This window comes from Vicugna pacos, chromosome 12 (assembly GCF_048564905.1).
Source record: "Vicugna pacos chromosome 12, VicPac4, whole genome shotgun sequence".
Lineage (NCBI taxonomy): Eukaryota > Metazoa > Chordata > Mammalia > Artiodactyla > Camelidae > Vicugna > Vicugna pacos.
The window spans coordinates 66,219,756-66,245,415 of record NC_132998.1 but is presented as its reverse complement, the minus strand read 5'-3'; the positions used below and the strand labels follow the sequence as shown (position 1 = coordinate 66,245,415).

Sequence of the window (25,660 nt, the reverse complement as noted above, 5' to 3'; positions counted from 1 at the left end):
CTCGGAGCTGCGGCTCGGACGTGAGGGCAGAGGTGAGCAGGGACAAGGAGCTTATTCAGGCAAAGAAGCGGCTTGGTTACAGCGCAGTCACCTTCCTGTAGGGATGGCACTGCTCCACCAGGCAGATGACCTCCCAGTACCGACCAGGAGGCTCCTGCCCGGCTGGTCTAAGACTCTGTTTCTGGAGCAGCCGAGACTTCAGTTCAGCTGAGTCTCGGTTTGGTGACATGGGGCCCAGCACGAGCCAGCAAACAGGGAGACCCTCAACCTCAGAAGCAGCGAGACACATACGTCCAGCCCACCGTGAGCTGCGCCACACTCAGCAGGCCGGCACGAAGCCAGAAGTTCACCCTACGGAGCGGCCGGCCATTACCGATGCTCACACTGGAACATGCTTCTGTCACCAGTGCAAAGCTGAAACATGGCCATTCCCCAAATCGCTGCCCACTCCTCGTGCACAGCCGAGAAAGCAAGGAGGGTCGGGGTGTGTGCGTGAAGGAGACGGGAGTCCACCGCAGCAGCCAGCAACTACCAAGGAGAGGACGGCACACAAGTTCCCCAACAGGAGAGGAGACATGGTGTGCTTCACACACCCCGTAGGGAGTTTAGTGCAGGAACAGGGACAGGTGTCAGGTGGTGGGGTCCCTGCGCTCCTGATGTGACAGAGGATGAGTGACCAGACGAAGGAGGGAGTGGACTGACGATGACAGCACGTGAGGAACCAAAGATCCGTGTACTCAAGGTCCCAGGAAGAATAAACATGCAAACATGTGTGTCTTTATGCCTGGAAGGAAAGCTGTGGTCCGGGCGGCGCAGCAGCCTGCACCGCCACTCGCATGGCGAGGGCCGAAGCAGAGAGGACCTGCCTGCCCGGGAGGAGGAGTCTCTAAAAGCATTACCTGTTATACGTAAATTCCACGTCCATAGGCTCAAAGTTATATGCTTGTTCAAATTCTGGATTAAATTTAAGAGTTACATCTTCCTCATGAATCTGAAAAAAACAAAGTATTTACTTTACAGACTTTATACCCGGTTTCTTGGAACAGTCTTCTACCCATACTCTGCAACGCACCACTCAACGCTCATTCCACAGATCTGAGCTAAAGTCTGGTGTGTTCAGTGTGGGAGAAATAGAAAGGGTGGCGTCACCGTGCGGCTACACTGCGCTTGTCTCTCGAGGCAGTGGGACGCCTCTCCGCTCCCCTCGGGTAGGTGAACAGACCTCTCCTCTCCTGGTAACTATTTATGCCTCTGTCCTCCGTGGAGAACTACCCACACCCCCGGTACTGTCCAGCCGCCCCAGCGAGGGCGACGCTCAGCCAGACGCGGGGACGACCGGCTCAGCTCCTGGCCGCCAGGAGGAGGTGGGTCTGTGGGCAGAGCTGCAGCAGACAGCAGACGGGGCCACAGAGGCCAGGGTGCCTCCACCCTGTCCCAGGCTGGTTCTTGCACCCCCTCCTCCCTCTCCAGAGCCAGGGCTTGGGCAGCTCTGATTTCTCCATAGTGAGTGCGTGGCATGGTGGTTCCTCCTCCTGGACTGGCCTCCATCCCCGTGTGGCGCGCCGTGGAGAGCAGGCAGGACCAGCTGGAGGAGCACAGACCACACTCAGGCGTGGGGGTGGCAGGTTACACCAGCACGACCTTCCCCGATGCCTACGTGCAGGCTGCCTTCCGAGGCTCCCTCTCCTGGACTGTGTTCAGACGCCCGCCTCTGACTAAACACACACCGACGTGCAAACATCATGACCTACTTGTGGTAACTTTAAAGGTGAGTGTGTTTTACGTGACTGAAACAACGGGATTTCTTTACAAAATTCTCTTCATGCATCAGATTTATCGAAATGTTCCCTTTACCCTGAATTTCCCAAAATGCCATCCGCCCCAAGGGCCTGCGGCAGGAGGTCCTCGTGGCGAGCGAGCGGATCTTACCTCGATCACGTAGCCAATGTACTCGATGATGTGTCCGTTGTACTCCTGAGTTTTTAAAATCAGTCTGTCACCTAGTTAAAAGACATTACTACGTGTAAAACGACAAGACTGTGACATCACGCAGTCTGAAGAAGTGGAGCACAACAGACGCGTTACTGGGGCCGCTGCGCGGGGTCCGTCAGCGCGGGGAATGCTGGCTGCGCCGGGGCCGCGCCCTGGCCTTCAGGGAGACCACACATGGCCCGGGGCTGGGCGGCAGGGCTGGCGCTGCCAGTTAAACGTGCTCCTTCCGACTGGCCCAGCGTCTGTGAGGCCACCCAGCAACATGCGGCCCCTGAGCAGCGCACCTGCATACACGGAGGGCCTGCTCTCAGCCAGCCCGGGGACCTCCAGAACCAGGAAGTCCCCGTTCCTTCTCAGGGTGACCCCAGTCATGTTGTACTCTTTCAGCTCTATCTCCGCGTGAATCTCCTCCAGCCACAGCAAAGTTGAAAACTTCTCCTTGTAGTTGGACATATTCAAAAGCTGAAAAAGAACCCAGCACGCTAGCGACAGCAGGGTGACACCTCTCTCTTTCACACACACACTGGCATGTCAGGACGTCGGCGGCCCTGGAGCCATCGGTCTGCCAGACCGATGTAACGACGGCCTTCCACACTGACCACCAGGTGGCGTGGGAAGCCAGCCTGAGATGGGGACCCATCTAAGTGAGCTCGCAGCCACCCAGCTGCCCCCAACAGAGCCCCCAAGCTGCACACAGAGAGAGCGCGGGGGGTGGGGCTGGGGACTGAGGGCCAGGAAGGGGGGCAGCAGAGCTTCCCAGCGTCCCCTCTGAGCCGCCAACTGAGCGCTGATCCACGTGCAAACACAAGGAACTCTGTCGGCCAGCTGTGGGAGAGCATCCCGGGAAGGGGCGAGGGCAGGGCCCCTAGATGGACACTCCCCGAGGCCGCTGTCCCAGGCACTGCATGGTGTTTAGCAGCACTCCTGGCCTCCCTGCTCCAGAGGTTGTTAGCACCCTCAGCCGTGACAACTGAAAACGTCTCCCGGGGGGAGTGCCACCTGCTGAGAACCACTGGATCACAGAGGACAGCCCTCAGACCCACAGGCCTGAGAGCAGCGCAGGCCCACTGGCCCGAATGGAAAGGCCTAGAGTAAAGGGGCGCTCAGCACGCAGCAGCTCTAACCTAACAGCCACTCTGGTCTCACCTCACAAAGCCTTAAAGCCAGCTTTGAACGTATCTGTTTCCAAGTAATTTAACTGCATCCAAAACAAAATTCAAAAACTCAAAAACATTTTCAGGAAGAGAAAAACATGCAACACCCAACAGGGTAAAATGCAGGACGTCCGGCATCTAAACAGAGATGACCAGGCATGGAAATAAGCAGAAACCACAACCCATGAGGGGAGAAAGCGACCAGCAGAAACAGGACCGAAGGGGACCCTGTGATGGAAGCCGCACACGAGGACAGCATCTGTGGTACGCGCAGCGTGAAGGCTGAGGAAAGACCACGCATGTCAAGCAGAGACACAGAAGCCTCCCCGCGGTCCAGGCAGCGTCACTCCCTGGCGTGGCAGAGGGCCCCACGCCTCCCAGGCAGGCACGCTCTGTGGGTTCAGGGCAAGACACCCCCTGCCCCAGCTTCCCTCCAGACCCTCTTCCTCTCCTCCTGATGCCCCATCTCTCCACACTCGAGGGGCCCCCATCCTCCACAAGTCTCCTCCCGCCACTTCCCAGTCTCTTCCCTCCCTCTCACCCTGACGCCACACAGGCCCGGGCCCTCGTTCTGCTCAGCCAAGCCTCAGCCCATGGACCCCAAAAGCCTCCAGAAAATGCCCCCCACCCTCAAGAAGGGGCAGCGAGCTCCTCACCGCCAACGAGACAGACCCTTTCCCTTCCCGGACCCTGTGTGGATGTGCCCCCTCCAGCAGTCCCCTCCCCCTCCTGGCTCCAGCCTCCACCTGAAACAGCAGGTGGGCTCCCTCAGCTCGTCACAACAGGCCTGAGAAGAGAGGAGCAACAGTGTAGCCGGGCAGGGGGCGGGCAAGATGGTCCCGGCGAAGGCGGCCACGTGAGGCCTCCTTCCTTCTTTGATCGTCGGCCTGCACAGCCGCAGGCCCCCTCTCAGCGGCTCAGAGTTGCTCGGCCACAGGTCTGGGAGATGCGCTGGGCTGGCGGCACAGGGCTTCCCTCCTCCTCTTCGCCCTGCCCCAACCCCAGAACCCGGGGGTGAGGAGGGCACCACCTCCGGAGGAGCACCAGTTTCCGCACCAGACACTCTCCTACCTCAGCCAGCAGCGGCTGGAAGGTCAGGATGTCGATTTTCTGTTCCACACACCTTTTCAGTCTGTCTGGAATAGGATACTGTGGGAGAAAACTTGGAAGCTGTCGTCTTGAGTTCCTTAAAAAGAAAATCACACATTAAAAACAATCTGTAATCACCAGGCATTTGATACCAGACGTTTTCACCTAAACATCCTTCCCTATTTTAGAAAGACTGACGTTCAGCCACCAGAACAGCTGCGATGTGAGCCGCGGGCCCCCGCCCGTGGGCTGCAGAGTGGGACTCAGCTCTGGGGCCTGCTTGCCCTGCCCGGCGTCTCCGTGAGCAGGAGAGCAGAGCTGCTTTGCCTGCAACAGGACAACGGGGCTGAGCGCCCCAGGAACCGACCTCCGGGGACCTGTGAGCTTGAAAACACTGTTTCTAAACTTCCAATGAGCTCAACTCTTACTACTGTTTTTCCTTCCAGTTTGACTGAGACGTGACCGACACACAGTACGATGCAAGTTGAAGGCGCGTAGCATTGTGGTCTGACTTGCGCACGTCATGAGATGACAGCCACAGCAGGGCTGGTGAGCCGTCATCTCACCAGGTGCGCCACTGAAGAGAGGAAAAGTGCTCTTCCCTGTGATGCGAGCTCCCAGGACTCTCTCTGGGCAGCCCTCCCAAGTGACACCCAGCAGCACTATAGTTACACCCGTCCTGCTGCTCATCACACCCCAGTACTCACCTGTCCTACAACTGGAGCTTTGTGCCTTTTGACCCCCTTCATCCAATTCCCCCTCCCCCATCCCGGGTGACTGCAAATCTGATCCCTTTTTCTCGGAATCTGTGTGTGAAGTATAACTGACCTTCAACAGGATGTGAGTTCCTGTTAAACAACACAGGGACTGGCTATTTCTCTGCATTTCAGAACGATCACAATGTCTTGTCACAATCTGTCCCCACACAGACATCACAGCTGCTGACCGCACACAGCTATCCACCCACCGTGCGGTCAAGCTGCTGACCCCAAGTTCAAGCACACGTCAACAGCCCCGCAGTTTTACTCTCCTTCCTCACGATGACTGTTTTGTGGTAATTCCTTATTCTACATCCTCTTGTTTTGTGCATCCTGTAGCTGCTGGCTGTGGACACAGACGACTACCACTTCCGTCTTCTAAGCTCAGCACCGGCTCTGCACATGCTGGCTCTAGTGCTTTCACTGTGTGCTCGCCTCTACCAGTCAGCTCTTCCCGTTTGTAATTTCCATGTTTCTAGTTACGGCCTTCTCCCCACTTAGAGATGCTCTTCTAACATTTCTTGTAAAGCTGGCTGGGTGGTAAGGAACTTTTACCTCCCGCTTGGCTGTGAAACTCCAGACCTCGCCATCAGTCCAAATGCACCCTCCCAGGTGGGGCACCCTCGGCTGCAGGTTCCCCTTCATCACGCTGAATGAAGGCATCGTGCCGTCCCTTCCGGGCTGCAGTGTGTCTGCTGGAGAGTCAGCCGTAACCTCACGGGTGCTCCTTCGTTTGTAGCTCGCTGCTTTTAACACTATCTTTACTTTTGCCATTTTAATCATAGCGTGCCTTGGTGTGGGCCGCTCTGGGTTGACTCCGTGTGGGACTTTGCGCCGCATGGACCCGTGTGACTGTCCCCTCCCCAGGGAAGGGAAGGCACATGTGCTCTCTGGCCCTTTCCCTCCCTCCTCCTTCTGGGAACTTACAGTGCGAGTGCTGGTACACTGATGTGCCTGAGGTCCCTTACACTGTCTTCACTTCTTTTCAGTCCTTTTTCTGTTCAGCACCGGTGATTTCCGCTACCCTGTCTTCCAGCTGCCTCATCCCTCTGCGCCGCTGACTCTACCGCTGATCCCTTCTAGCACGTTGTTCATTTCAGCGCCTGTGTCTTCGTGTCTGTTTAGTTCTTCTTTACACTTTTTAACGCTGTTAAAAACTTCCCATTTCTCATTGTATCCACCCATTCTCCTGAGTTCTTTGGTCTTTATGGCCATTGCTTTGAACTCTTTCTCAGGTAGACTGCCTGCCTCCACTCCACTCAGTGAGTGCTTCTGGGGTTTTACCTTGTTCCTTCATTTGCAACATGTTTCTCTGTCACCTCCTTTTTGCCACTCTTTTGCTGGGTTGTATTTCTTTGTATCTGGTAGGTTCCTTATAGTTCCTGACCTTGGAGAAGTGGCTTTTTGTAGGCACCCTCTGGGCTGCAGTGTGCACCCCGCTCTGAGTAACAGAGCTCTATGCCGTGCGGGCTGCGTGGGTGGTCTCGTAGGCGTGGCTGGCCCCTGGTCTGGTTAGTTGCCAGGTCCTGTCTTGTGTGGAGGCTGCTGGCCATGCGGGTGGGGCCGGTCACAGGCTGCTGGCTATGGGGCCCCAGGGCTGGTGCGGGCCTGCTGGGGGGTGGGCTGCAGGGCCCCGGCGGTTCCGGGACTAGTGCTGGTACACTGGTGGAGAGGCCTGGGTCCTGGGGAAGCTGTGGGCTCAGGTCTTGAGGCAGCCTGTCTGCTGATGGGGCTGAGCAGGTACAGACACTGGCAGTTCCAAGGATGCCAAGCCAAGGAGGACAGGCACTCTGGGTCACTGTTCTGACAGCGGGAAACAAATGTCCTGTTTCATGGATGTTTCCGTATGGTAACGATGTATTAACATTCAAAGGGAAGTAACTAACTAGAGAATTAAAACACCTGTGCTCTTGGCTTATTTCACTCCTCCAGTAAAGCCAAAGTAGAACAAGAAGGCTGCTTGGTGCACCACTAAGTGACAGCCAGAGGTTCGTAAAAGCTCCCGTAACTGGAGCCCAACCACCTGGACCCTGCTGCCCGCAGGCCGCAGCGGCCTCTTGCTCCCATGTTCCAGGTTCCAGCCCTAGGACACGTCTGACCACTGTTCACATGACCAACGATTGATACTATCGACTGGTCACTACTGACCACCTGTGCCAGAAACCACACATTTAATCTTCACAGCCACACGGGGGGGTGGTGGCTACCACTTTACAAATGAGACTAAAGCTCAGAGGGACTGAGGAACTGGCCGAAGTCACACAGCTTCCCATCCGCAGTGCTGGGATTCAAACAACAGTTCAACCCCAAGGTTAACAGCCACACAATACTCGGCTGAGAGAGTCTTCCTCCAGCCCACAAATCAGCACCAGTCATAGTACCTTATCTTCATTTGCTTCTGGGTAAGGTGTGACCTGAAATCCGGGACTTTCCACTGTTGGAGAAGTGGCACACATCACCCCAGGGGGTTCTGGGCAGCGCTCAAGCCATCAGTTACAGCCTGAGGGTAAGTGTCCACAAGACACAGGGTGCTATCACCAAACATCCCCTCAGCCCCAGAGATCAGAGTTTTTGGTAAGCTTAAAAAAACAAAATCTGCTGTTCAGAGTTTGGGTTTCATAGCTGCAGACAAGAAAATATGGACATGCCACACATTCTCCAGACCACACCCCAGTTAAAGGCCGGGTCATCCCCAAGCCCCCAGCCATACGTTACTAGCAGATTTTTTCCTTCTTAATTTCATTTTTCAAAGACTCTACATCTTCAAATGGACTTCAAGCAGCCAAGCTTGTTGAGTTAGCGCTCAACAAGCTAACTCAGGTGCTGTGAATGGCTCGCAGTCACACCAGCCATGTCTCACTGACCCCTGCAGATCGACGCCTCTGGGTGCCCATGTGGGACACAGGACGTCTCGGGAGACGGGCTGGCTGGGCTGTGGGAACATGAGAGGTGGCAGGAGCTGAAGGCAAGTGTCAAATGGCATCCTGCTGTGGGAGATCACCCCGAGACTAGGGGGCGCTGCAGTCCTCTCCACAGTGCCTGTCCCCCACCCTCTCCTCCCAGCGCAACCCCAGAACAATGGTGGAACAGGGGATGCCCATTTCCCTCCAACAGCAAAGCAGCCACACAGATCCCTCACACTGCTAGCCCGAGCGCCGGCTGGCCTGTCCCCTCCGCCCACGGTACCTTTTCTGCGTGGTCACAACAACTGTAGTTTTTGTAGAAACTAATGCTTGGGAACTTTTTGACTTTTTCCATGAAAACGGTTCTCGGACCGCTATCAATGACTCCTCCTCACTCACGACGGTCACTTCAAGGAATCGCCCGATTATGAAATTGGAGAAGCAAAGCAGAAGGAGCTCCTTGCAGCGGCCGGAGTTCCTGGACAAACCAAACATGGTTGTCACCAATAAGACAGGCGGGTCCCACACACTCCCCTTCACTCACATGAGGACAATCACACAGCTATCGAACCACTGTCCTCCTTAGCTTTTGATAATCTTCTCAGGGAAAAAGGGGACGTAAGCAATGTAACATTTTCCCAAGATAAAAATCAAGCACCTAAAATGGTCTTCTCTGTAATTCTCAGACTTAAGAACAGGAAAAACATTTCCAGTATTCCCCAGTTTAAATCAGAATTGTGTCATGTGACCAAGAAGACACGACTTTCACTCTGCCTCCTGCCCAGTTTCTGCTGTTGCCAGGGTCCCAGCTCCACTGCACATCCGGCACTCGGCCTCCTCACCGCCCCCTGCACCATCACTGTCACTGCCACGGGTTACAGACGGCCTACAGGAGCTGTGTCACAAGCCGCTGACGCAGGACTGCCCTGCGCTCACGGATCACCACTGGCCTGAGGCAAGGCGCGGATCTAACCAGACCCACTGTCTGACGAGTTGAGGACGAGCAGGTGCACGTGAGATGAGGGAGGGACTAAGGGCTGCAGCCCGAGTGCTCGCTGAAGGGGGACCACCAGGCCGGGAGCCTGGACACAGGGAGGAGGCCGAAGAGAGGAAGGACCCGCAAGGGCTCGGGATCCCGTGTTTTGCCTGGCTGCTCAGGTGGAGGCAGAGGGAGGGGCAAGAAGGTCTCGGGCCGAGCCAAGGGAGCAGAAGGGCTGGGGGAGCCCTGCCTGTACCATCCTCCCGGCCAGTCCGGAGTCCAGGCAGGGCAGCAGGGCCTTGATGTGCACGCACACTCAAGCCACCATCTCCAGCAATGCTTTTTCTTACAGTTTCGGCCCATCAAAATAGTTATGAATACTTTTTGTAACGTTCAACCTAGAACACCACACATGAAACCTAAAAAGACAAGTGTCCAGCTGTCCCCACAGTAAAGTCCCTCCACATCCTCCAGCCACGTACTTCGCTTCACATATGATCACAATCAGGGTTTGTCCGCCTGGAGGGATGAGCCTGCCGGGCTCAGGCTCTGTCACCTGTTTCCTTGAGGCACACTTTTCCTTTTCTCCGCTTCCTCCTTTACAGGCACAGTCATCTGGGAGATGAAATTTAAATCTAAAATTAGACCAAAGGTGAACATGTTCCCTTTCCCAGGGGTGGCAGGCTGGTGGACATAAGCATCACACAGAGACCGCCACACATACAGACACAAAACCACAGACGGTGGATGGCCAAAGAGTAAGGGGACAGTAGGCAGCCCCTCCCCAGTCTGGAATCATTCCTGGGAAGCGCTTGTCTGAAGCACTTCTGGTGTTTCTCAAGCTGTTTTACCCCGGGTATCAGAGAAGGGTCCAGATCAAAGGGACCGCAGCGAAATTACTGCCACTCGCCTGCCCAGGGCCCCAGAGAGCAGCTGCACCGGCGCCCGACCTGCCAGGCTCCAGAGGCTGATGTCACGGAAACAGTGAAGCGTCTACCTGGAGAGACTGCTCTGCTGTTCCCCAAGCTGCTCTCCAATGTCTGACAGGTGTCAGTTTTTCTGCAGCTGTCTAATGAGTTAATAGTTTCATCTGAAAAATTCTTCTCCTCCTCAGGAAGAGAAACAAGAGACACCACGGAGCACCTCTGAGTTTTATCCAGCATCTGAAATCGGAACTGTTTAGCTTTGTCCCAGCCAGCCAGTTTGCAACAGACTAAGTACTGAGGAACGTCTCCTTTATTCCTGGAAAAAGAGAATTAGTTGTGAACACAGATTTCTAAAGCTAAAATATTCAGTTACTATAAAACTCAGAATTCAATCTAATTAGTGAAAGGCAACGACAAATACTTTTATGAGTACAAGTTAAAAGGGTATTTCAGGGTGGAAAACCTAAATAGATACATGTAGGAAAAGTAAAGTTGATCCTATAGAAATTCTTAAATTACAGTTTAAAACCCATGTAAACTAATGAGCAATTTTATTTGAGTGGCAAACTTACTCTATACAGATCACCATACTTTTACATCCTCCTTCTTTCATTGTTCCAAAATTTGTCATCCTTGTGACCTCGATGTCACCTTTGTTTTGTAAAAGGGCTCCACAGGCCTCCCCGGCGGCCTCCTCGGGGGTGGAGAAGTCCCTGGAGGGAGCGTAGCAGCGTCAGGCTGCGCGTCTGAGGCGCCGCCAGCCTCCCCCCTCAGGCTGGAGACAAGGAGCCAAGTCCCAGAGAGGTGACCATGGAGCGACAACACTCAGAACCCGGGACCAGAAGGGGAGGGACACAGTGGTGACACCGGGGACCAGGGGGCCTGATGCTGGGCTCCACCAGCTGCAGGTTCTCCAGATGCCCCGGGGCCCGTTGTGCCACCGTCCTCTTCCCCGTCCCTCCCAGGCTGCTGGGGGTGGGGGGTGTTCATCAGGGACCCACTGCTAAGCTTTCATTTGGAAAGAGTTGTTGCTACAAAGTATTTGAAAACAATTAAATGAGAACTTTTCTCTTCAGAAAATGAGGTGATTCCACCCTCCATGGAGAAGCCCCTCTACCTTCCTGATGGTACCGCTGAGCTCACCCCACCGCCCCCCGGTGCTCCCCACCTCCCAAACCCGGGCTGCAGCCCCACTCAGAAACTAGCTGCTGTCCACACACACACAGCGACTCCTCGACCACACAAGTGACCCCTTCGCAGTCAGCTCCCTGCAAGTCCCTGCTGTCACACACACGGCCCTCCCACTCCCGCTCCCCCCCCCCGCCTCCTCCGTCCACCACGTGCGCCGGCGCCTCTCCAGCCCGGCAGCCCCAGGCCTGGTGGCCCTTCTGCAGACACTGATCACAGCCAAGAACGGAGGCTCATTCACCCCTTGCATTGTGGGGCACTTCCTGCCACTCTGCTCCCGGCAGAACCACACACACCCCCGTGGCTTGGGGAAGCGAGCCAGGCACTCGGTAGGTGCGACCCAGAACTCACTCTGTTGAGGAGATCAGCTCAAAAACAGAACAATCTGAAAACCGTGTAACAAGCTCACTGGAGATAAGGGCCAAGGGGGAAAAGCAGGCAGAGAAGGGAGCGGGAGGCTGGGCAGGGCTGCCGCTTAGCCCCAGAGCACGGGGGCGGGAGGGGGCACAGGAGAGGAGACAGCAAATTCAGCACCTACCGTGCGGTGTGTTCTAACAAATGCCAGCGGGGGAAGGAGTAGCAGCATAAACCCACCAAAGTACGAAGATCATCACCATGAGATTAAGGAACAAGGCAACTTTTAACTCGGCCTTCACTTAGCCACGAAGACCACACACAGCCCGCCATTACTCTGTTTTACGACATGCAGCCCCGGATCCGCCCAGCCCTGCCCAGCCAGTCTCCTCACCGCCTGTGCACGGGCGTTAGGCACAGCGCCCGCCACACGTAGCACGACTGGCTGCTCTCCACCACCACTGCACTGACCACGTCGTGTCTCCGAGGCACATATCCTTCCGGAAGTTTTAGGGAGTCCAAGGTAAAAAAGATGCAGTCGTCAATCACCCCGTTTCTTCCACAGAGGCTGGACACACAGACCTGTCGGCACGGTGCCCAGGAGCCAGTTACCACATGTGGATGGGGCCCACCGGAACCGATGCCTGCTGAGCTGGCCCACAGCACTGGGTCCCAGGGGCAGGGGGGGACCTCAGGCTGTGCACACCTCCCCTTTCCCGCAGACTCAATCCCCTCCTCTCCTGGCCCCTCTCCTGGCCCCACTCCCGGCCCCTCTCCTGGCCCACAGTAGTGGTGACAGCAGGCTCAGAGCCTGCGTCTCCCTGCACTCGCTCCCAACACCCAGGGCATCGTGACACCTGTGTAGACCTCTGTCACCCAGAGCTGTACTATGCGCCTCCCCACAGGGAGGCAGCACTCTCAGTAAGAGGACAGGGTCTCCTCCAGCTGAGATGGAACCTCAGTTCTCCTGACTTCCTAGCACACCCAGGAGAACCAGGGATGAGGGGGGTTGGCACCTACCCTGTCCACGCGCTTGTACCTCAGCGGCTTCACCGATACGGCCTCGCTGCTCCATGTGCCCGGCCGGATCCAGTACTCGGCCTCCACCCAGTCTCCCTTGCAGGGCTCAAAACCTCCAAGGCAGGGAAACCAGGCTGAGTTACTTGGTAATGTTGTAACCTCAAAATGTGCAGTTCACTACGAAGTTATACTGTGCCGACATACATGTGAACAGTTAAGGAAGGAGCTCTCTGTTCCCGCCTGTCAGAAACCAGCTTATCAACCTAATTCTCTTCTCCATTTACCCTGCTCAGAGAGAGCAGAGGCTATTAAAGACCAACCTTTGCACAGCCTGACCCTCCAGCCCACAAGGTGAGGGCAGGGTCCTCAGAGAGGTCTGAGGTTAGGCCTGGATACACCTGGTTCCAACAGAGTCTCAGGATCCCATCTGGGTTCAATCCTCCCCATGCTTTTCATTAAAACAAACAAACAAACAAACACAGCAACAAAGTATTATGAACAACTGCAACCTCCCCTCTATCAACTCCCCTCCTCCAGTCTAGGGGGAGAAGGGGTGCCCTGCTTCCATGTCAGCTTCTTCCAGCCATGGAGAGAGTCCCCCGCCCCATCAGGGACACGCAGGGTTGCCTGGGCGGGAACACTAGGAACCTGCAGGCTGGGTGAGGTGAAGTGGCTGAGCAGCCCTGACACCAACAGGGAGAGTGTGGCCTGAACAGGTGGGCTGTAGTACCTACTGTAAAGCTATAACTAGTTACAACCTTTTTGTTATTTTACAATAAACATTCCTGGTAGCAACAAGCCCAAAAATCAAATGTGCATAATTAAATACTGAGTTTGCTTCTCAGGAGAGCTGGTGATGAGCACACAACAGCCCATAACACCCGCGGCGTCCACTGCTGTGCACAGGCCACACTGGCACCACTGCAGGGCAGAGCCAGGAGATAGGCCTCTGGAAGCGCTGGCTGCAAGGTCAGTCCGTGTGCTCGGAGGACATGCCCAGAGCACAACTCAACAAGCCCTCAAGGTGCATTAACATGTCGTGTAAACCATGGCTTCATTTACCAGGTAACTGACACAATTTTGCTAATCTTTTATTCTAAACCCTCCCAGACACACATAAGAAGTGAAGCAATATTTAATGCAATCCCTATCAAATTACCCAGGACATAGTTCACAGAACTAGAACAAATCATAATAAAATTTATACGGAATCACAAAAGACCTAGAATTGCCAAAGCATTACTGAAGAAAAAGAAAGAGGCTGGAGGAATAACTCTCCAAGGCTTCAGACAATACTACAGAGCTACAGCCATCAAGACAGCATGGTATTGGTACAAAAACAGACATACAGACCAATGGAACAGAACAAAGAGCCCAGAAATGAACCCACAAACTTTTGGTCTACTAATCTACAAGAATATACAATGGAATAAAGACAGTCTCTTCAGCAAATGGTGTTGGGAAAACTGGACAGCAGCATGTAAAACAATGAAGCGAGAACACTCCCTTACACCACACACAAAAATAAACTCAAAATGGATCAAAGACTTAAACATAAGACAAGATACAATAAACCTCCTAGAGGAAAACATAGGCAAAACATTATCTGACATACATCTCAAAAATTTTCTATAAGAAATAAAAGCAAGAATAAACAAATGGGACCTAATGAAACTTACGAGCTTCTGCACAGCTAAGGAAATCATAAGTAAAACAAAACGACAACCTACGGAATGGGAGAAAATTTTTGCACATGAAACCAACAAAGGCTTGATCTCAGGAATATATAAGCAGCTCATATGACTTAATAAGAAAAAAACAAACAACCCAATACAAAAATGGGCAGAAGACCTAAACAAGCAATTCTGCAAGGAAGAAATACAAATGATCAATAGGCACATGAAAGAATGCTCAATATCACTAATTATCAGAGAAATGCAAATCAAAACTATGATGACGGATCACCTCACACCAGTCAGAATGGCCATCATTCAAAAATCCACAAGTGACAAATGCTGGAGAGGCTGTGGAGAAAAGTGAACCCTCCTACACTGCTGGTGGGAATGCAGTTTGGTGCAGCCACTGTGGAAAACAGTATGGAGATTCCTCAAAAGACTAGGAATAGATTTACCATATGACCCAGGAATCCCGCTCCTGGGCATATATCCAGAAGGAACCCTACTTCAAAAAGACACCTGCACCCCAATGTTCATAACAGCACTGTTTACAATAGCCAAGACATGGAAACAGCCTAAATGTCCATCAACGGATGACTGGATAAAGAAGATGTGGTATATTTACACAATGGAATACTATTCAGCCATAAAAATGACAACATAACGCCATTTGCAGCAACATGGATGTTCCTGGAGAATGTCATTCTAACTGAAGTAAGCCAGAAAGAGAAAGAAAAATACCATATGAGATCGCTCATATGCGGAATCTAAAAAAAAAAAAAAAGAACATAAATACAAAACAGAAACCGACTCACAGACATAGAATACAAACTTGGTGTTACCAAGGGTGGGGTGGGAAGGGACAGACTGGGAGTTCAAAATTTGTAGATACTGACAGGCATATGTAGAATAGATAAACAAGATTATATGCTATAGCACAGAGAAATATATACAAGATCTGGTGGTAGCTCACAGTGAAAAAATAACATGACAATGAATATATGCATGCTCATGTATAAATGAAAAATTGTGCTCTACACCGGAACTTGACACAACATTGTAAAATGACTATAACTCAGAAAAAAAAAGTTTAAAAAAAAGAAATAAACTAATCAAAAATCACCTAAAAAAAAAAAGTGAAGCAATAGTTCTTCTAGTTCTTCTAAAGTGAATCAGTTACTTTAGAGAGAAAAATAGTGAAGCAAATTCAAAAACCAGTTGGATTTTTCCCCTCCATCAGAATCATGGACTCAAAGATTCTGGAAGATTATTCTGTTGAAGGAGAAATATCTCAAGTTATTGTGAATGCTACAAATCAGTTAAAAATCCAACACTGAAGATAAAATCAGGTTTTCATGTAATTTTACACGAACACAAGTTTTGCTGGAACAAAGCACCATAATAAAACAAGACCCCTGCGTATGTTGCCAGGAACCCGTGGGGCAGACACACTGGGAGCCGCAGAGCAGACCAGTCCTGTCTGCCTCTGCGCGCTGTGCCTCCAGCAGGCCGCCACTGCAGCGGTCAAAACGGACTGGTGCACAAAGGTGACCCAATTACAGGACTGTGGCAAAACAAACAAAACCACAGGACCTGGCAGCCTGGTTTTCTTGGCGGCCCCGCAGTCTGAATTTCACAAACATTTGAACCTTTGAAGAAGCACTCTGTAAATCAGCAATGGTGCGCCTTTAAATGTTTTTAAGCAAGACCTCTAAATTTTGGTTACATTTTGTTCAAAATCAGTTGGAAATATTTAATCGTTGTATTCAGTAGATGTGGAAGCAAAAAATGTTCAGCTTTGAAGCCTTTTGTGAATTGCAGTTACTGAAAATACAGCAACAGTGACCCTGACTCCCCCACAAAAGCAATGGAGGCGGCAGAGCAAGAAGACCCTGCGCGTGGACGTGGCTCAAAGCTCAGCTCCTAGGATGGGACTCGACATCGGCCCATCTGTGTGAGGAGCCTTTCAGGGAGGCCCTCATGCCCTTACGTTTAGTTGGATAAACTGATACTCAGTGATGGAATGCATGAAATTGACAAGGCCTACAAATTTACAGCCTCCAAGTTTGGTGTAAGATTCCAAAAAAACAAATTTCTAGAAAAGAAAAATCCCAGAGATGATTTATTTGATAGGTTTTAGTTTATGAAAATATTTAACACCTCTGTACTCACAGGCAAAAAAAAAAAGAGAGAAAACATTTGGGCTGAAAAAGTTATACATTTCAGTTATACAAATCTGGGAAAAAACACAGACTTGTGAATATCTACACTTGGCAAAATTTGCTCTGAGCTTACTAGTACTTCCTTGACTAAAAGCAGCAGGAGAAAAGTGGCAAATAGCATACAGGGGACTCCCATAAAGTTATCAGCTGATTCTTCAGCAGAAACACTGCGGGCCAGAAGGGAGGGCACCACATATTTAAAGTGATGGAAAGGAATAGCAGCCAAGAACACTCTACCCAGCAAGGCTCTTGTTCAGATTTGACAAATCAAAAGCTTCACAGATATCTAAGCAAAAGCTAAAAGAATTCAGCAGCAGCAAACCAGCTGTACAAGAAACACTAAAGGAACTTCTCTAGGAAGAAGAGAAAAGGCCATACTAGAAACGAGAAAATTATGAAATGGAAAAGCTCATCAGTAAAGACAGGAAACCACCCACACACAAACTAGTATTTCCTCAATTAAAAATATTATACTGTAGCCTACAGGGAGTGCCAAACAAAGGCACCTACAGTTACAACTTCATTAACCATAAAATGCAGCTTTCAAGGCCACTGTATGAAAAAAATGAAAGTAAGATCATATTGAAAAATGTACGTTCTTCAGAACAATACCAGTGACGTGGGATTAGGGATGCTAAGAAATTAGATTGTTTTATGTACCAAGAATAACTGAATAATCAATACTAAACTCTTTTAATATGCTTCAATGTACCCAGGTATCATTTTTCTTTTTTCTAGAAGGAATTTTAGTTTTGCAAATAGGTTTTGAACAACACAACTCTAAGGGCTGGAGAGGACTGGGCCGCGCTGGGAGAGCCCTCCACCTGTGCTGCGGGTGCCCGTCCTCAGGGTGGGCTTTCTGCACATTCCAGCAGTGTTCGGGAGTGACACCCTGCTCACATGGCTACAGGGGCCCATGAGCTGCCTTGGAGCTGGACAGTCACAGGATCAATTTCTCCAAAACTGAGGGCTTCTCTGATGGAACAGAGGTTTATAATCCCAGACAGCCACATGTCATTCTCATCCTGGGAACTCCCAGGATTAGCGGTCAAGGTCAGAGTCCTGGCTTTTACATCCAAGAAACGTAAAACAGCAAGCTGGCCGGTGGGCCGAGCTCACGGTGACAGCCCTCCTATACCTGGGCTCCTGGCTGTCAGGGTGGCAGAGAAGCCTGCTCTGACCCCTTTCTGCACATGCAGCCCAGCAGGCTGTGCAGCCAGCACCCGTGCCAGCACCGCCCCCAGGAAGCCCTTCTAAGCCCTGCCCGAAGACAGAGCACATCTAGGTCTGGTTCCCCGCAGGGGGCAGCACTGGGCTCACGCATCTCGGTCTCCCCCTGCCCTGCCCCCACCTACCAATGCAGACAGCAGGCACACAATACACAGTTGTTCAGTCAAACTCAGTTAAGTGATGCTGACAAAGTGTTTCTTTAGGTATAAAAACAAAATCTTCGATCAGCTAAAATTAAATGCAATTAAAAATGGACCTGTACTCTTGGAAACATACAAGATTACCCCCAACTCCTGCTTTAAAACATCTGAAGTACTCAAAAAATAATAAGACCTCTGTATAACACTATTGTTTTAGATTAGTAGTACTAATTATGAGAAAGGAACAGTGACCCAGAACTTCGTGGCTGCATCCAACAAATGGACACATGACAAAGGGCGGCTCGTCCACCCCGCGCCAGGAGCCTTTGCTCCGCCCAAGGCTCCTCACAGATGAAGCGCACCCAGCTGTGACCCCAGGTGTGGCCCTTTCGAGGATGCGCACAGCCATCTCAAATCTAACCATGGACATTTTTAAAACCCACAAAACCTAATTTGAAATGTGAGGCGGAGACCCGCCCAGCGCACCTTCACAAACGCTCTCCCGGGAGAAGTATGTGGTCTGGCTGATGTAGCCAGCGCCATCCCTCAGTGAGGTCACGCAGCCAATCAGCACCCGGGGGCTGGAGTCGGACAGCCCTGGGCTGTGGTTTTTGCTGTCATCTTCCCATTTATCCGAGACAGCTTCTACCTGCAAGGCAGACAAACCGCTACTTAAGACATAAGCAGAGGACTACAAGAAACACAAACTGGTGGGGAGGGTGTAGCTCAAGCGGTAGAGTGCACACTTAGCCTGCACGAGGTCCTGAGTTCCATCCACAGTACCTCCCCTAAAAATAAACAGACCTAATTACCTGCCCCCTACCAAAACAAAATAATTCAACACAATTTAAAAAAAAGAAATGCAAACTACCAGCCGATGCCCTTTGTGAACACTGATGCAAAAACCCTCAACGAAATACTGGCAAACTGAACGCAGCTGCGTAGTACAGGGGTTCCACATCACGAACAAGGAGGTTTACTCCATAACGTAAAGGCTCAACGTGAGAAAATCAATCAATATGATGCACCACATTGATAGAATGAAGGGAAAATTTACATACAATCATCTTAGTTGATGCAGAAAAGGTATCTGACAAAACTCAACAGCCTTTCATGATAAAAACACTCAATCAACTAGGAAAAAAAGGGAACTTCCTCAACAGGATAAAGGCCACGTATGAAAAACCCACAGCTCACATCACACTCAGTGGTGAGACTGAAAGCTTTCCGCTTAGGATCAGGAACAAGGCAAGGATGCCTGCTCTCACCACTTCTGTTCAAAATAACACTGGAAGTCCTCGTCAGAGCAGTTAGGTAAGAAAAAGAAAATTTAAATGTATACAAACTGGAATACCCAAATTGGAAAGGAAGAAGTAAAATCATCTATTTTCAGATGGCATGATCTTATATATAGAAAATGCTAAAAGAATTCACACATACACACAAAACCTGTTAGAACTAATAAATGAATTCAGCAAAGTTCCAGGATACAAAATCAACACACAAAAATCAACTGTATTTTTACACACTTGCAATGAACAATCCCAAAAAGTAAACTGAGAAAACAATTCCATCTACGATAGCATCAAAAAGACTAAAATACTTAGAAATAAATTTAATGAATGAGGTGGAAGACTTGTATACTGAAAACTATAAAATGTGGCTGAAACAAGTTAGAGAAGACAAATAAATGGAAATACATCCCATGTTCATGGATTAACATCAAGACATCATTATTATCCAAGCAATCTTTGGATTCAATGCAGTCTCCACCAAAATCCCAGTGATGATTTACAGAGATAGAAAAACCCAATCCTAAAACTCATATGGAATCTCAAGGCACCCTAAACAGCTGAAACAGTCTTGAAAAAGAAGAGCAAAGTTGGAGGACTCACATTTTTTTTTGAGGGGGGAAGCACACCTAGATTTATTTGCAGACAAGACAATTTTCTATGTAGAAAATGCTACAGAATTTATAATAAAAGCTACCAGAATTAATAAGTGCATTTAGCAAGTTTGCAGGAAACAAAGTCAACATATAAAAAATGCCTATGAATTCACCATCATTCTTTTTCAAATTGATGTATAGTTTACGTATAACATTATATAAATTGTAAGTGTAAAATACAGTGATTCACAATTTTTAATGGTTATACTCCATTTACGGTTATTATAAAATACTGGCTCTATTCCCCATGTTATACAATATATCCTTGTAGCTTATTTTATACCTAATAGTTTATACCTCTTAATCCCCTACCCATGTTCCCCCTCACCCCTTCCCTCTCCTCACTGGTAACCACTAGTTTGTTCTCCATAAGTCTACTTCTTTTTTTATATTCCCTAGTGTGTTGTACTTTTTAAGAATCCGCATGTAAGTGACATTATACACAGTCTCTCTGTCTGACTTCTTTCACTTAGCATAATGCCTTCCAAGTCCATCCAAGTGGCTGCAAATGGCAAAATTTCATTCTTTTTATGGCTGAGAAGTATTCCATTGTAAATATATGCCACATTTTCTTTTCCATTCATCTGCTGATGAACACTTAGGCTGCTTCTGTATCTTAGAGACTGTAAATAATGCTGTTATGAATGTTGTGTGTGTGTATCTTTTTGAATTAGTGGTTTTGTTTTTTTCAGATATATACCCAGGAGTGGAGTTGCTGGGTCATATGGTAGCTCTATTTTTAGGTTTCTGAGAAACCTCCACACCGTTTTCCACAGTGGCTGCACCAGTTTATATTCCCACTCACAGCGCACGAGGGCTCCCTTTTCTCCACACCCTCACCAACATTTGTTACTTAGGACTCACACTTTTTGATTTAGAACTTACTACAAAGCTGTAGTAATCAAAAGAGTGTAAAGACAGACAAAATGCCAATGAAACAGAATAAAGAAACCAGAAATAAACCTTCACATATATAGTCAAATGATTTTCAACATAGGTGCCAAGACCATTCAATGGGGAAAAGGTTTTTTTTCCCTGTTGTACAGTCTTCTCAAAACATGGTTCTGGGAAAAGTGGATCTCAATATGCAAAAGAATGAAGTCAAACCCTCAGCCAATACCATATTCAAAAATTAACTCAAAATGGGTCAAAGACTTAAATTTAAGAGCTAAAACTATAAAATTATTAGAAGAAAGCACAGGTGAAAATCTTCACAATCTTGGATTAGTCAACGATTTTCTAAAGTGTGACATCAAAGGCACAGGCTTAAAAAAGACAAACTGGACTTCAAAGTTTAAAACTTCTGTGCATCAAAGGATACTATCAAGAAGTGAAAAGACAAACCAGAGCATGCGAGGAAATATTTGTGAATCACGTGTCTGGTAAGGGATTAATATCCAGAACATATAACAAACTTCTACAACTCAACGAGAAAATAAACAGCCTGATCAAAATATAAGCGAAGGGAACTGTTTTCAATAGCTTGTAATAAGCTATAATGAAAACGAATATGGAAAAGAATTTATATCTGTAACTGAATCACTATGTTGCATACCAGAAACTAACACACCACTGTAAATCCACCATACTTCAATAAAAAAATGTAGGCAAAGGAACTGAATAGACATTTCTCCAAAGAAGACAGGTAAGTGACCAACAAGCACATGATAAGATGCTCAACACCACTAATCCTGAGGGAAATGCAAATCAAAGCACAGTAAGACACCACCTCACATCCACTAGGGTGGCTACTGTCAAAAAATGCAAAATAACTCGCATTGCTGAGATGTGGAGAAACTGGAAGCCTTGAGCTGCTGGTGGGAATGTAAAATGGTACAACCACTGGGGAAAATCTGGCAGTTCCTCAGAAAGTTAAATATAGGGCTATATATCTCTATATAAATTTATATAAATATATTTAGCCCCACAATTCCACTCCAAGGTACAGACCCAAAAGAACTGAAAACCAGGACGCAAAAAGGTACGTGCTCACAGCAGCATTACCCACAACAGCTGAAAGGCAGAAACAACCCAAGTGTCCATCAACAGGTAAGTGGAGAAATCAAATGCAGTCTATACATACAATGGAATATTATCTAGCCATAAACAGAATGAAGTTCTGATACACGTTACGTGGATAAGCCTTGAAGATATTATGGTAAGTCCATAAGACAGACATAAAAGGACCAATACTGTATGACTCTACTTACATGAGGAATTGAGAACAGTCAAATTTATAGAGACAGAAGGTTGAACTGTGAATTACTATTTGATGAATACAGAGTTTGTCTTTGAGATGATGAAAAAGTTGTGAAAATAGACAGTGGTGTGGGTGTACAACAACATGAACACACTTAATGCCACCGGACGGCAGTAAAAATTAAAAATGGTTCAAGTGGTAAATTTTATATTGTTATATTATATTTTACAAGAACAAAAAAGCTAAATAAAAAATAAGCAAATAAATCCAGAGGTGGGCAAATGAGCTGATTCCACAACTATCAGGGAACTGTACTCAGTATCTTGCAGTAACCTATAATAAAAAAGAACATGAATAGGAATACTTGCATATATATATAACTGAAACATTATGCTGTACACCAGAAATTGATGCAACATTGTAAACTACTATACTTCAATTTTTAAAAAAGGACATACAAAGCAAATTATATTGACAATGGAACAAAAATGTTAAAATTCTTGAAAATAAACTTAAAAAAGAATTTGCAGAACCTAAGTGAAAACTATTGACCTACAAAAGAACCTGAAGGAAGGCTTATGTAAGTGGCCAGTTTGCAGCTGAAGACTGAATGTGATCCACATGTCACCTGCCTAAATGGATCCGCAAACTCAGTGCTGGCCAGCAGGGTGTGAGGCCAGGAGAAGACACAGCAGAATGACTCTAACCTTACCCAGAGTGAGTGGAGAGGCCAGAGAACCTCATCCACAAAGAACAGTAAGAGGGAAACCAGCGCTGCCTGTGGACACAACCGTGCCCCTGGGGGCCGGGTGCAGGCATAAGAATCAACAGGGTCCAGGCAGGGTCCTGGGCATGTGGGATTCCGCTGTATGAGAATCAAATCTTTCTACTTATTAGGAAAAAAGCAGACTACTCAGAAAGAAATATCTGGTTCCTTCTTTCCATCTGTACAGCCAATAAACCCAGGTAGCTTACATACTTAAATGTCAGTAAGCAATTTTCAGAGGAAAACCTGGATGCATGTCTGTAATGAGAAGCGGTGTAAGCCTCCCTAAGGATTCTCATAAGGCCCAAAAAGCCACGTGGAAGAGACAGACACGTTTAACTATGTGAAATAAAACGACGAAACAAAGTCAAAAGATGGTCTTGGGGGAAGTATCTGCAATAGTTTCATATAATTTTCCATAAAAAGCTCTAACTTCCATAATATACAAAGTTTAATTTAAAGAAAACTGACTCCAATGAAAAGAATGCATAAAGGACATGAAAATAACGCACAGAAAAAATGTGAAAACTTAATCTACTTTAAAGCTTACATGCAAATTAAAATTATAAGATCATTTTTCACGTATTAGATTGGCAAAGATTTCAAAGATCGATAATATCTGCATCCTTGCCAACACTGGGTGATAGGCAGTCTCTCCTCCTGCTCCTGAAAGTATAATTATTATGATGTCATAGAAAGATAATTTGTTGATAATCATTGAAATGTCAAGTGTGCATACCCTTTGACTAACAGTTCTACTTCCAAGAAATTAGAGTATAAAACACTATTTTCTTAATGAAAAAGCTGCTGAACAATAGAGCCCACTAATTATGTTTGCTAACTGGATGACAAAGGGTCCAATAATTACCATTTTTAATAATAATTGTTTAAAAGACTAGAAGGACAGATATAGAAATGGTAACAGTTTTTCTCCGTGGCATGAAACCAGAGGTTGCCTCTGAGAGGATAACTCAACAGGGAGACGACAGCATGAAGCCCGTGGGGTAGGGAGACTTCTGAATGAACTCAGGCCTTACCCGGATCGCTTTTGGTCCATTCGACACTTTATTTTCTTCCACAACCGCAATAACTTCCTGTCCAACGTTTAGAAGAACTTTGCTAGTCACAGCCTCACTAGAGAAGTAGATCAAGTCATCGATCATGCCATAATCGCTGCAGTACCTTGTCACGACACCCTGGACGGTTTTCAACTTGGTGTCACCTGAGATGGGTAAACAGAGAGGTTATGTTGACCACAAAGCAAGCACACACTACAGCAGAGCCCCTCAGAGAAAGTGGAGGACAGCACGTGCAGGGCTAGGAGCCTATGGGCTGGAGCATCCGCCCTGGAGAGCGGAGTTGTCAGGAAGCAGGGCTCAGGGGGCAGGTTCCTTCGGGGGCCCAGGCAGTGGGCTCGGCGGGGAGGGCTGTGAGCCTAGAGCCAGCTGGCCCGGGTTCCTAGGTTTGAATGCCAGCTTTCCCACTGCCATTGGCGCAGCGTGTCTTCAACCACTCCTTGCCTGTGCTCATCTGTGAAACGGAGGCAGTTACCGTCTCTGCCCAAGACAGGGTCACACGGCAGAAGCAGCACAGGTTAGGGAGCCACGCACCAGTGTCACACTCTGTCAGCAGCCGGGGCGTGGCTACTGCACACCGTTGTAATAAAACCACCAACAGCAGCAGCGGTGTCAGGAGAGCCTGCATTATTCCACCAATGAGGCGTGTAAGACTCTGGGCCTGCGGAGCAAGCCCAGCGTGGAGCAGGGCCTGCCTCACCCATTCAGCGCCTCTGGCTGGAACCCCCACTGTGAGTCCTCCCTACACCTTGTCTGCAACCTCAGACACAGAAGAAGCCTGAGGTGGCAGGTCATCGCCCAGCCACGAAAGCCAGCTGAAGGCCAGGCTGGAACTCCAACTGCTGTTGAAAGGCCATGTTTTACAGACAAGACCTGGATGTATGAGGCGACTCTCTCCAGATTGTAAAGTTAGCTTCCTAAAGAGGCTTTAACGACGCTGGGTAATAGTGTAATTGTGGGTGCCAGGGATGGGCACTGCCAGAGTCAGAAGTACGGCCTGGACTCCAGGAAGATGGCTTCAAAAACAATTTCAAGAAAAGAGAAGCCTGATTCCAGTAGAGTCTAGGACAATTTAAGACAGCGGGGCTTATATTTTCCCGAGCTTTCTAAGTGCAAAGCAGCAGGCAATACTGACGACACATGACACGGGAAGACGCAGAGGGACGTCCCGCCGGGCTGCTCCCGGTACACACAGACACAGAGCGAAAACAAGAAGGAAGGGCCCAACGTGGCACTGGCCCCCCAAAAGACGAATGTGCAAAATCATGCAGGGTGCTACGGACCCGTTAGAAGGCCTGCTTAAGTTGTGCCGGGAAGAACGGACGACCGGGGAAAAGACAGGCGCCAGGCTCCGCGGGGAACAAGCAGAAGGCGACGCCGGCCTTTTCCCAACGCCGTCTAGTCAGGACCGCTCGGCCCGCCTCTCCCGCCCCTCGGGCGCAGCGACCCGGCCTCGGGGCCGCGGCCGCTGCCACTAGGTCCGGAGGAACGGGCCCGCTCGGCCGCCAAGTCTCCCTCCTGGCAGGGCGGCCTCGGGGGCGGCCGCGCGCGGCCCCGCCCACCCCGCAAGGCACCTTCCGCGAGCTCGGGCCCCGGCGGCCCCGCCGCGTTCCCGGGACGGTCCGCCCTCCTCCAGAAGAAGGCCACCAGCTTGGCCGCGAGATGCAACATGGCCCCGCCGCCGCCTCCGCGCCACCACCGCGCCCTCCGCGCCCCGCAGAGGCGCCCGCACGCGGCAGGCCGCTCCCGCCGCCCTCGGCCAATGGGGTTGCTGCGCCCGCGCCTGCGCCTGCTCCCCGGCGAGCTTGGCCAATGGCGTCGTCGCGCTCGCCAAGACTGTTAGCCGACGGTGGTTGGCCGTTGGCGACCGTTAGTGCGCCAGCAAGCGAGGAGAGGTGCAGTGTGGGAGTGACGTCATGCCCGGTGTGAGGGGCGCCGCTGGTGGGCGGGGCCTCGAGCGGGTGGGCGGGGCTTCGTAAAGTGCTTTGCATCCTTGCCTCCTTCCCACGAGGGAAAAGGGCAGAGCCTTTCACCTACCC

General features: G+C 49.7%; 1 protein-coding gene across 2 annotated transcripts in view; it reads right to left on the bottom strand.

The window, feature by feature from the left end:
* The window catches only part of MOV10L1 (Mov10 like RNA helicase 1), a 39,656-nt gene extending 14,301 nt beyond the window's left edge, over positions 1–25,355 (bottom strand). The window contains exons 1-13 of one of the 2 annotated variants that reach the window (XM_072973783.1): positions 25,196–25,355; positions 23,583–23,767; positions 18,118–18,280; positions 12,364–12,476; positions 11,738–11,925; positions 10,374–10,514; positions 9,873–10,117; positions 9,358–9,490; positions 8,180–8,374; positions 4,218–4,332; positions 2,277–2,454; positions 1,930–2,000; positions 900–991 (exon numbers count right to left, since the gene is read on the bottom strand). In XM_072973783.1, coding sequence (XP_072829884.1) covers positions 900–991; positions 1,930–2,000; positions 2,277–2,454; positions 4,218–4,332; positions 8,180–8,374; positions 9,358–9,490; positions 9,873–10,117; positions 10,374–10,514; positions 11,738–11,925; positions 12,364–12,476; positions 18,118–18,280; positions 23,583–23,767; positions 25,196–25,292 — 1,916 coding nt within the window. In that variant the 5' untranslated portion in view covers positions 25,293–25,355. Of the gene's footprint in view, positions 1–899; positions 992–1,929; positions 2,001–2,276; positions 2,455–4,217; positions 4,333–8,179; positions 8,375–9,357; positions 9,491–9,872; positions 10,118–10,373; positions 10,515–11,737; positions 11,926–12,363; positions 12,477–18,117; positions 18,281–23,582; positions 23,768–24,904; positions 25,126–25,195 lie in introns of those variants that run through there. The other variant, XM_072973784.1, reaches the window with a different exon arrangement.
* Positions 25,356–25,660: the final 305 nt, after the last annotated feature.